The sequence below is a fragment of the Halichoeres trimaculatus genome, unplaced genomic scaffold (assembly GCF_033239565.1).
Source record: "Halichoeres trimaculatus isolate MK-OKI-2021-1 unplaced genomic scaffold, fHalTri1.1 fHalTri1_scaffold_11, whole genome shotgun sequence".
NCBI classification, from domain to species: domain Eukaryota; kingdom Metazoa; phylum Chordata; class Actinopteri; order Labriformes; family Labridae; genus Halichoeres; species Halichoeres trimaculatus.
In genome coordinates, this window is record NW_027437189.1 from 35,309,076 (window position 1) to 35,321,015 (window position 11,940).

Here is an 11,940-nt window from a genome sequence, read left to right on the forward strand (position 1 = left end):
TGTCTCCTCAGCGACTTTCACCAAAGCCTGCTCCTTTTTTTTTTGGTCTCTGTAGAGTACACACGTTGTATCATATAACTCTGTATAATGACACACCGCACGGATTATTTTCTACTCCATCTTCCGGTGGGGTTGAAGTTTGGAGCAGGTGGCGGTTCCCCCCCACCGTCATTAAATCATTGACGTCGTGGGGGAATGTCATCGCTGATTGGCTGCCGCGGCACAGCCTCACACGAATTTGCGTCGAAAGTTCAATATTTTCAACTCGAGCGTAGAGGCGTCTGATGCCCTAAACGCGCCGACACTCCAAACGCGGCGACACTCCAAAAGTGCCGACACTCCAAAAGCGCCGACACTCCAAAAGTGCCGACACTCCAAAAGCGCCGACACTCCAAAAGCGCCGACACCCCAAACGTGCCGACACTCCAAACGCGCCGACACTCCAAAAGTGCCGACACTCCAAACGCGGCGACACTCCAAAAGTGCCGACACTCCAAACGCGCCGACACTCCAAAAGTGCCGACACTCCAAACGCGCCGACACTCCAAAAGTGCCGACACTCCAAAAGCGCCGACACTCCAAAAGCGCCGACACCCCAAACGTGCCACGCGAACGCGTCCAACATGCCTTCCAGGATGAATGGGTGTCTTAACACGTCTTTGCATCAACTTTGTATGTAATTGGACGTAAATTTGCTTTCTGTGTGGCCACAGGAGGAGTCCATACCTTTACACGTCATCTTGATGTAGTTTCTTTAAGCGTGTGTGTGTGTGTGTGTGTGTGTGTGTGTGTGTGTGTGTGTGTGTGTGTTTTAGATCATTGAGAGCTTTTACAATGAGACTTGGCACAGCAGGTTTTCAGAGAACATCTCTCAGCCCACGCTGACTGCTCTGTGGTCACTCTCTGTGGCCATCTTCTCTGTGGGAGGAATGGTCGGCTCCTTCTCTGTGGGACTCTTCGTAAACCGCTTTGGCAGGTTCGTCTCTCCTCTATTAAAGCATTTTAACTTCATCCTATGTTAACAATGACAAACAGACTTTGATCAGCTATCTTTCTCTCTGTGAAGGAAGAACTCCATGTTGGCAGCCAACGTGCTGGCCTTCGTCGCTGCAGCGTTCATGGGTTTCTCCAAACTAGCCGGCTCCTTTGAGATGCTCATCATCGGACGTTTCATCATCGGCCTCTACTCAGGCCTCTCCACGGGCTTTGTGCCACTTTACGTTGAGGAAATCTCTCCAACATCGATTCGGGGGGCACTAGGCACTCTGCATCAACTTGGAGTGGTTGTTGGCATCCTCCTGGCTCAGGTGAGTTCAGTGACTCCTGGAGAAGGAGATGGGGGGCTGATGAGGACAGTCATGTGGAGGAACTGGCCTCTTTATTCGGTGTCCACGCTTTAACTGTTGGAGTTTGTGATCGTGTTTCTGCAGAATGAGGTTTAGTTTTACTATAACACCACTTCCTGTTGGTGCTTCAGCCAAGCCATCAAGCAGCAGAGGATTCACCAACCTCCTGCGATAGAGCTGGTGAGTGAGGGAGTCACCAATGATCTCAGGGGAGAAACCCTGGAAGCACCCTGTGTGCTTCAAACATGTGACTGCTGGGGCACAGATGTCCTAGCGGTTTAGGTTGCGCCCCATGAGGTTCACCCAGGAGAAGCAGCTTCTGTGAGCCATTTCTGTTTGGGTTTAGGTATCATTGAATCATACTGCTTCAGTTCGTTTTGGTTCATTTATAGATTTGATTGTGTTTATGCCCGATCACTGAGCTGCCCTCCAGAAACAATCGGCTAAAGACCTATAGACATCTCATTGGCTGGGATACATCAGTGGGTCAGCCAAGTTAGTGGCAGCTCGGCCCTGCAGAGATGCAAATGTGGGACTCTTATTGAACTCAGTTCACTTCTGTGAGTCTGCTCACATAGATCTACTCCATACAGAACCTACAGACAGTTCTTATTCTTTATTGTAGTATCTCATGGTGAATGAAAGGTCAGTGTGCAGCATGCCACTGTTAGATATGTGCATATTAAAGGTGTGTTCCCACTACATGTCTATCTTCACCTTTCCACCGTGCCACTACCAATAAGGCCACAATGCTGCCATATTTCTCAGCTGGTCGATGCAGCATCTACAAATACGTGTGTACACTCACAGACCACTTTATTAGATACATCTTGCTAGTACCGGGTTGGACCCCCTTTTAGATAGATTCAACAAGGTCCTGGAAACATTTCTCAGAGAGTTTGGTCCATATTGACATGATAGCATCACACAGCTGCTGCAGATTTGTCGGCTGAACATCCATGATGAGAATCTCCCGTTCCACCACATCCCAAAGGTGCTCTATTGGATTGAGATCTGGGGACTGTGGAGGCCATTTGAGTACAGGGAACTCATTGTCATGTTGAAGAAAGCAGTCTGAGATGATTCCAGCTTTATGACATGGAGCGTTATCCTGCTGGAAGTAGCATCAGAAGATGGGTACACTGTGCTCATAAAGGGATGGACATGGTCAGCAACAATACTCAGGTAGGCTGTGGACTTTAAACCATGCTCAGTTGGTACTAAGGGGCCCAAAGTGAGCCAAGAAAATATCCCCCACACCATTACACCAGCAGCAGCAGCCTGAACCATTGATACAAGGCAGGATGGATCCATGCTTTCATGTTGTTGATGCCAAATTCTGACCCTACCATCTGAATGTGGAGCAGAAATCCAGACTCATCAGACCAGGCAACGTTTTTCCAATCTTCTATTGTCCAGTTTTGGTGTTGCTGTGTGAATTGTAGCCTCAGTTTCCTGTTCTTAGCTGACAGGAGGGTCACCCGGTGTGGTCTTCTGCTGCTGTAGCCCATCTGCCTCAAGGTTGGACGTGTTGTGTGTTCAGAGATGCTCTTCTGCAGACCTCGGTTGTAACCAGTGGTTATTTGAGTTACTGTTGTCTTTCTATCAGCTACAACCAGTCTGTCCACTCTCCTCTGACCTCTGGCATCAACAAGGCATTTTGACCCACAGAACTGCTGCTCACTGGATGTTTTCTCTTTTTCAAATCGTTCTCTGTAAACCCTCTGTAGATGGTTGTGGGTTAAAATCCCAGTAGATCAGCAGTTTCTGAAATACTCAGACCAGCCCATCTGGCACCAACAACCATGCCACATTCAAAGTCCCTTAAATCACCTTTCTTCCCCGTTCTGAGGCTTGGTTTGAAAGGCAGCAGATCATCTTGACTGTGTCCACATGCCTAAATGCATTGAGTTGCTGCCATGTGATTGGCTGATTAGAAATTTGTGTTAACGAGCAGTTGGACAGATGTGCCTAATAAAGTGGCTGGTGAATGTATGTTTTCAATTCTTAACCCAAAGGGCAGTGGGAAAAGATAAAAAAGGCACTAACACTGAGTTTTTTTCCTCCCATGAAGGAAGTTAAGCATGATTTTTCCCCATAGGAAGCCCCTTAACTACACTTCTGGCTTCTAAGAGGGCATTGGGGTGGTTTTCTTTGCATTCAAGGGGGCTAGCATTTTGGCTCCAAGGATAGTTGTCTTTGTGGGTTTTGGCTCCTGAGAAGGTACTTCAGCATGTGTTTTTAACAATAAGGTCATAAGGGGGGCAATGGCTGCCCTGCTCCCCTCTGTGCACCCCACTGCTAAAGGGTTGTCATAGAGTAGATCTGAAGTGATGGGTTATCAGAGTGTAAAGCTGAAGTGATGGTTTCAGGTGTTTTTTGTGAGTCAGTGACTGAGTTTTTATTTTTTGGGGAACATGTGGTCAGTGGAGACTCCATGCTGTCAGCTGTGGCAGAGACCCTCAAATTTTTTTGTGTGTTTCCAGACACAAACTGTGGGCTTAGGAAGGTCATACAGAGGACCAGGGCTCTATTGGATTGACCTGATGGCTCCCTGCTGGGGAGACTTTAGGCTGACTTTAGCTCCTGTCTCCAGGCCGCAGACAGAGCTCCTGCTCTGAGGACGGAGAAATTCAAACCTCTGTTCTCTGAAGTCCTTCACCTAAAGTTAGGCATCACCTGTCTGGCAAAGCTCTGCATGCATCAGACAGCTCTTTCTACAAAGTAGCTTTAGTTTGATATTTCCTCCTGTGGACCGTCCTGGTTGTTGCTTCATGCTCCAGCGGTGTCTGCGTCTTTAGAGGATGGTAAAGTTTGCTTTGATTGGGTTTGTTCTGGGCCAGTCCCTCTTAGGGGATTACACCTTTAGGCTGCAGAGAAACTTCCTTTTCTCTAAGTGAGTTCTTAAAGGCAACCCATGTAAACAATTTAATTCGAGTAAAGCCTTAATCCGATAATTGGCTGTAATTAGATTACTGAGTGCTGGAAAAGCTCTCAGTCTGAGTCCGGAGCTGGATGTGCTGATGATGGTTGTTTATGAAGTGTGTTGAACTTCAGCAGATCCGGCCTGAGGCATAAGCAACTTGCTAGCTGCCTAGGGCCCTGTCACCTCCAGGGGGCCCCCAAGAGTGAGAGCTGTGGTGCATCAACTCGTAGGCTATGTGTCGCATTCATAAGCACTGAGCTATACATTACACCAAGCAACCTGTTTCTGGATACCTCTCCATCATGGAACGGTTTATGAAAAATAACTGAACCGTTCAGTTTTCCTCACTCTGTGCCTCATTTGGTTTGTGTTTTTTTTTGTTCTTCATTCTACTAGAAGCAAGTATGTAGCTCCGATCATACATGACAGAGGGTGTACCTGTGGCATTGAGTCACTCTGCTGTCTGGGAGCACTTTAGATTCAGTCTGATGACGGCGGTAAGAAAGTGGAGGTAAAACCATCACTGAGTGTTGCCAACTTAGAGACTTTGTCGCTACATTTAATGACCTTTCAGACCCCTCTAGCAAGTTTTTTAGGCAAGTGTGTGTCTCATTATGGTCACTTCTGCTGGTCCCCAGCCCACATAAAGGAGGAGGGTTAATATTAAGACTTAAAAAATTAAAACAAGAACGGACAGAAGAAAGTTCATTTGTAGTTCTAAACATATTTATGATGTTGTGTTTACATACTTTCTGTCTCTCCCATGTTATTTCTCCCTCCTACAGAGTCCAGCAGCATCATTAAGTAACTTTTAGTGACTTGTGGGACAGCCAATAGTGACTAGTGAGTTGGCATGTTGAAATTAGCAGTGCTTCACTCAGCTTTAATGATGTTTGAAATGGGAAACCGTCTCATTCTTTCAGGTTTTTCATGACTAAACGTGACAGAAGTGATTAAAGATAATGATGAGTGCGTAGCATTATGAAGAAGAGATAGTTTATTGTGGATGTGAAAGATTTAGTGTTGGTGAACAATAATTACATGTAAATGATAAAGAATTCACTAACAGTCGTCTGTGCTTAAGTGAAAGGGGGCCCCCAAATGAAGTTCGCTTAGGGGCTCCTAACAGCTTGGACCAGCTCTGGACTTCAACCTCAGATTTTTGACCAGAGTTGTGTCTGTCTCATTCCAGGAATATTATTCTGAATCTGTTTAACTATTAGTTCACACAGTGTCTGTCAGAGCAGTGAACCTCTCCCCATCTCTCACTGCGTTGTGTCTGTGTTGTGTAGATCTTTGGTATTGAGGCCATCATGGGGAACTCCACCCTCTGGCCTGTCCTGCTGAGCTTCACCCTGCTGCCGGCCATTCTGCAGTGCATCCTGCTGCCCCTGTGCCCCGAGAGCCCCCGATACCTCCTCATCAACTGCAACGAGGAGACCAAAGCCCGCAGCAGTGAGACACACACACACACACACACACACACACACACACACACACACACACACACACACACACACACACACACACACACAATCCAGGCTTGGAACCTCCAGGGTCTGTATAAATCCTGCTGTGTGTATCCACAGTCCTGGTGAAGCTGCGGGGGACAGACGAGGTGAGCGAGGACATGCACGAGATGAAGGAGGAGAGTCAGCAGATGCTGAGGGAGAAGACGGTGACCGTCATTGAGCTGTTCCGCTCTCCAGCATACCGTCAGCCCATCTTTGTGGCCATCATGCTGCAGCTCTCACAGCAGCTGTCTGGTATCAACGCTGTAAGTCAGCCTGAACATCCCCCTGTGTTTCAGACACAGGTCTTACACATGGTTTGCTCAGCATATACAGAAGATATATCATTGTTGGATGATTGATGGTAATGAGTTACGGGATCCCCCTGGATTATTCTGTTTCATCTTCTCTTTTCTTCTGTGGCTCTAACTATAAATCTGGACAGACTTTCAGTCTCAGCAAAACAAAATGTGACTCAAGGAGTCTGGCCCAACTTTGCCAACTGCTATAATTCTCATGTACAATGGTATAGCTCTACCTGCTGGTCAAAAGCAGAACTGCAATGCATCTCTGCTTAAATACACCCATGTTTGCCTGCTGTAGTGGCCTGGGCTCATCACATACATGGCTTTTTGTAGAGAGATCCTGCTCAATGAGGAGCCAGGCCTCGCTCATAAGTACTTGTAGCTTTAAATTGTCTTACCTTTGAAATAAGTGTCCTAACTGGAGGCCAATTTTTTTTATTTTACTGTCATTTAGGTTCCTGTCTTAGCTTGAAATATCTTGAACCATTGGATCATATTTAATGTCTTTGCAGTGTTGCTGAATGCTGTGAAGTGGAGTGAAGGTGGATTTCTGCATAGAGTGCAGAGATGGTGTACAGCAGTGTTACCCAACCCTGGTCCCGGGGGACCCCTGCCCTGCAAATGATCTGCTCGTCATCAAGCTCTGCTCGAGCCTGATAACGAGCCATTCATTTGAATCAGGTGTGCTGGAGTGGGGTAACATCCAAAACATGCAGGGCAGGGCCCTGTTCTACGAAGCAGGATTACTGCCTAGCGAGGTAGCTTTGAGGATAGGTTTCGGATTCCCTGTTCTACGACACGGGATCACTCCTCAGCGAGGCGAGTCTCCATGGCAACACATGCTGAACGGCTAACCTGCTCCGGGGCAAGTTAGGTTCCAGATTGAACTCGCGGACTATTAAAACCCCGCCCACTGACCAATGAGCCCTCACGAAAAAATGGCTTGTCCGTTCTTAGAGGATCCCATGGACATCGGAGCCCGACCCACTCTCTTTTTGGGATGACCACCTTTATGAAAGTTACCGGTTTTCCAGGGAGGGGTTGGTAGTATATGACACTTTCTACAGGTAGCCTAGTTAAAGGGAATGAAGAACTCTCATTGCCGTAATAAGATCTTCAATGCCAACACTTCTGTTCCATGACAATATTTTATTGCCCGTATTAAAATTGTGACAGGAATTCATGTAGGGCTCATGTGGGCTACATATCCCACAAAAAATGCAAACACGATAGGAATGAACAAATGAATAAATTCACCTAAGAAATAAATTAGTTTGTTGCATGTTACAGTAAAAGTGCATGGTGAACAGTGCTATTTCAGGATGATAATGGCACAAAAGATTTTATTTGCACTACACCACTACACTTACGCATTTAGACTATCAGCAATTTTCTGCCAGCACTCCTTCCGTGCTTTAGCAGCGGCGACGGTGTTGCTTTTAACGTTAATTACATGTTTCACCTCGTCAAACTTCCTCATGATCACCTCCTGCTCCTCCTGTGTGAAGTATGCGGTCCTTCTCTCTCCGGCCTGCTCTGACGCTCCAGACTGCTCCATGTTTGTGATTGGTCAGATGCAGTGGGCTCCGCCTTATTACGTGCACGCGCTCATTGCCTAGCTGGATCCACTTATGAGGTTGACAACCAGCGTCGTAAAACCGTGTAGCGAGACCGCCGGCTACCGCGCTCAGTTCAGCGAGGTAGCTCCAAGGCTATCTCGCTAGGCTGAACTTGCTTCGTAGAACAGGGCCCAGGGGTCCTCCAGGACCAGGGTTGGGTAACACTGGTGTACAGAGATGGTGTGCACTGTGCAAATCAAACAGCCCTTGCACTTACACACCAATCACAGCAATATACCTCTTCAAAGCTCCACCATAAAAGCCTCTATGAGTCAGGACCCATGACTCGGGATCTATGATTCAGGATCTCGTTGAAGGTCTGACACTGCATCAGAAATGGTGGTGTGCTTAGTAAACGATCCAGCCTTTACCAAACTGATACAAAAAGTGATGATTCCAGCATCCTTTTGACTTTGTTAAAGTGAATCAGCTTGATTCAGTTTGAAGAGGTGTAGTGAGTGTGGTCTTCGTTGATGTGGGGACTTAACAGATGAAACAGAGCTGTGTATGTTGGTCCAACCCAGGACATCCTGTCACCTCAAGCCAACAGATCTGTTGGCTCTAAGTCACAGAGAAGTGAATGTACCCTTGCTCAGACTCTTTGTGTCCTCCTCCTCATCTTCCTCATCCTCCTCAGGTCTTTTACTACTCCACCGGGATCTTCCAACGAGCAGGTGTGTCCCAGCCGGTCTACGCGACCATCGGGACTGGAGTGGTGAACACGGCTTTCACCGTGGTGTCTGTACGTCCTCCTCTGAGCTGACCTTTCACATGTGTTGGTTATTAAACCTCTGCTCTATGATGACCTTCTCTCTCTCTCTCTCTGCAGCTGTTTGTGGTGGAGCGGATGGGCCGCAGACCTCTTCACCTGATTGGTCTGATGGGGATGGCGGTCTCAGCTGTTTTCCTAACCACTGCCATGGCTCTGTTGGTGAATATCGGTGGGCAGATCTTCATCAATCAGCTCCTGAGATGGAGTGACTGACCATCTCTTTTGTTTGCTCCATCAGGACCATTTCAGCTGGATGTCCTACATTAGCATCGTGGCCATCTTTAGCTTCGTGGCCTTCTTTGAAATCGGCCCCGGCCCCATCCCCTGGTTCATCACGGCGGAGCTCTTCAGCCAGGGGCCGCGCCCAGCTGCCATCGCTGTCGCTGGTTTCTGCAACTGGTCTGCAAACTTCTTGGTGGGAATGTGCTTCCAGTATGTGGAGGTATGCCTGGCTGACAGCTAACAGAATCTGAGCTCTACAGCCTGAGCCTGACACCAGAGGAAACGCCTGTTGAGAGAACGTGATGTGCTAACTTCTCCTTATGTTCTCCTTTCCTTATGTTCTCCTTTCATGTCCCTGCAGCAACTCTGCGGCCCGTACGTCTTTATCATCTTCACTGTCATGCTGCTCGGCTTCTTCGTCTTCACCTACTTCAAGGTACCGGAGACAAAGGGCCGCACCTTTGACGGGATTGCAGCAGGTTTCCGTCAGTCGGGAAGTCACGGTGCAGACAAATACTCAGCTCCTGAAGAGTTCAACACATTGCGAGGGGAGGATCCGGACCTCTGAACACTGCCGTGCATGTTCACAGTCATGTGCAGCCAGGTTATGATTCACAGCTGGGGTACATTTTTAGAGCAACACTGTCATTTTTCACGTCTGTAAGCCGTCGTTAGCGTTACGGAAGAGCTGTAGTCTCCTCACAAACAGTTCAGAGATGATCGAGCTGACTGAGGATGGCTGCGTTTGTAAATATGAGAGCAGGAACTTCTCAACAGTTGCTAAACATTCCTCTGTGTTCCTAAATGAGAGGTCCAGAGTGGAACCAGGGATAGATTGGCAGAAACAGAACCTGGTATTAAAATACTGTCTTTAATTCATATTTTATCAGCTAAAACAAGGTGTGTTGTGTTTTTGTAAACTTAGTGTGAGGAGCTGATATCTTTAGATGAGTTACACATTTAGCAATGGCATCTTTTTTCTGTATCCTTGGATGATTTCTGCAGTTTGTCAGGTGCAAATTCAAACACCTATCGTGTGTGTGTGTGTGTGTGTGTGTGTGTGTGTGTGTGTGTGTGTGTGTGTGTGTGTGTGTGTGTGTGTGTGTGTGTGTGTGTTGGGGGGTGGGTGGGTGTTAGTTGACTGCAATCTGCATCCTGACCACTAGGGGTCACCGAAGTCTGCACATTACTTCCTTCAAGAGCATGCACTGTGGCAGAAAACACAGGAAGGTGAATAAAATGTTGTTTTCTAATGTGGAGAAACAAACCCACACTTTAAACTTTAACCATTCCAAAAATGTTAAACTTTTGCTTTAAGGGAAGAGGAAATAATGCTTCAAAAATATTCTGTAGGATTGGAGAAGGTTTTGGATCTGTGAAAGCAAATAGGGACAAAGCACTATTAACAGAAGGTATAACTGATACTAACCATGAGAGTAAAGTGTGTATTTTAATCCTCACCAAAGAGCAGAAAACATCAGACAGAAGACACTGTGCTACTCCTCATATTAATGCACCAATAGTCATATCCTTGTGTTTTTCATAGTTTCATTAAGGCTCTTGTTGAATCTTCTTCTATTCCAATTTTTGATGGTGCTCAGGAGATTTGAATAGTGTGCACTACATCTGGTCTGAAACTGACTTTAACCTTCTCATAAAGATGAGATATCAGGATGTTATAGATTAATTTGACTGTAAGTCAAGGTTGTGAGCTGTGAATATGAGGTTAGGCTCAAACTGAGGGCTGTCTTTGGTGTTAGGCTTTATTTATGAGTTTTAAACTCCTGTGAAGAACTTCCATTTAATGTGAACTTTGGCACCCGCCTGTGGACAGAGCAGTACCTGTTTGGCACCAGTGTGGAGCATGCAGTATAAAAATGTCAAAAATTGTTTATTACTAGTTTCTTTTTTTACTTTAAAGGGATTTAAATAGCAGACATGAACAAAGACTTTAAAAGTGACAGGCGATGATTCAACTTATTAAACTTACTTATTAAAACTCTGATCTACAAATGACTGTCTTTTTGACCAAACAGATTTTAGTTAAAGGAGAAATATTTTGTACAAAAACAGTGAAACACAGATTCTTTGTGTATATTCTCTCATAAAGGTCTGGACAGAAGTTCACTGTTTTTTACAGGCTGTTTGTACGTCACAATGTGTCTCACAGGGTTTGGTTATAGTAAATAAAACAGATATTAAAACAATGTGTTTTCATCATGTTTTTAATGTCTGCTTAAATACTGTCGTGCTCTCTGGGATGATTTGGGGTTTTACAGATTCCTGGTCTCTTGTTAGGAGAATAAAACAAGTGAGGACAGACTGCCAGAGCAGCTCAACAGAAGATATTTCATAGTTAAGTGAAGATTTCAATCACACACTTTAGCTCTTTGAAACACTAGAAGAAAAAAGTCTTTATATGATTATATTTATATGAACTACAGATGAATCCAGCAAGCCATGCATGAACAGAACTTCAAACATAAAACCAACACTTTTTGACCATACCAGTTGTAACACTCATTATTTGTCACAGATCTAGTGTGCTAAATAAAATATTAGTGAATTTGTTTGGTAGAGATATCCATAACCAGGTCACAAGTGTCCCCATTAATCAGCAGGTATCAGGATCTCCTGTTGGTGCCCATCAGCTGACAGGTCAACCCACTCACTGACAGGAAGTCAACACCATCAGTTGGCTCGGTACCAGTGGCGGAGCTTTACTTTTTTTCTTGGGGTGGCCAGGGGTGGCCAGGGGTGGCCAGGGCAATTTCAGGGGTCCACAGACTGACAATAAATTGTTTCTTGAACATCAATTGCAGTTAGAACCTAAACATAGAAGTACATTTTAGTATAGATAAAGCACACAGGAGATGAGATCTGTGTATGTTATTCGCATTTTAATAGAATAGAATAGAATAGAATAGAATAGAATAGAATAGAATAGAATAGAAAAAAAAACACTTTATTTATCCCCGAGGGGAAATTCAGGAGTCACAGCAGCATTTAAGAAAACAAAAGTAAGAAAGTGTATAGAAAGTGCAAAAAGGTCAACAAGAAAATAGATAACGACAGTCCGTCCACCACTCGTCCACCACTCTCCAGCCCAGCCAGTCTCCACCTCCACAGGGTCCAGGACTGAGCCTCCCCAGCAGTCTGTTCAGTCTCTGTCTCCTGGATCCTGTCTGCCCACAGCAGGTGAAGCTCCTCCATTGTGGCACCGGTGTCTGATGTCAGCT

General features: G+C 45.9%; 1 protein-coding gene across 2 annotated transcripts; it reads left to right on the top strand.

The window, feature by feature from the left end:
- Positions 1 to 416: 416 nt before the first annotated feature.
- LOC141799648 (solute carrier family 2, facilitated glucose transporter member 1-like) lies at positions 417 to 9,719 on the top strand. 2 transcript variants are annotated; one of them, XM_074681946.1, is made up of 9 exons: positions 417 to 672; positions 816 to 976; positions 1,067 to 1,307; positions 5,565 to 5,727; positions 5,862 to 6,049; positions 8,345 to 8,449; positions 8,537 to 8,638; positions 8,718 to 8,921; positions 9,063 to 9,719. In XM_074681946.1, the coding sequence occupies exons 1-9, from the start codon at positions 640 to 642 to the stop codon at positions 9,267 to 9,269; spliced, it is 1,404 nt and encodes a 467-aa protein (XP_074538047.1). In that variant the 5' UTR covers positions 417 to 639; the 3' UTR covers positions 9,270 to 9,719. The 2 variants fall into 2 exon arrangements, with proteins under 2 accessions (XP_074538047.1, XP_074538048.1); XM_074681947.1 differs by lacking the exon at positions 417 to 672 and having other exon boundaries at positions 906 to 976; positions 1,071 to 1,307.
- The last annotated feature ends 2,221 nt before the right edge of the window (positions 9,720 to 11,940 follow it).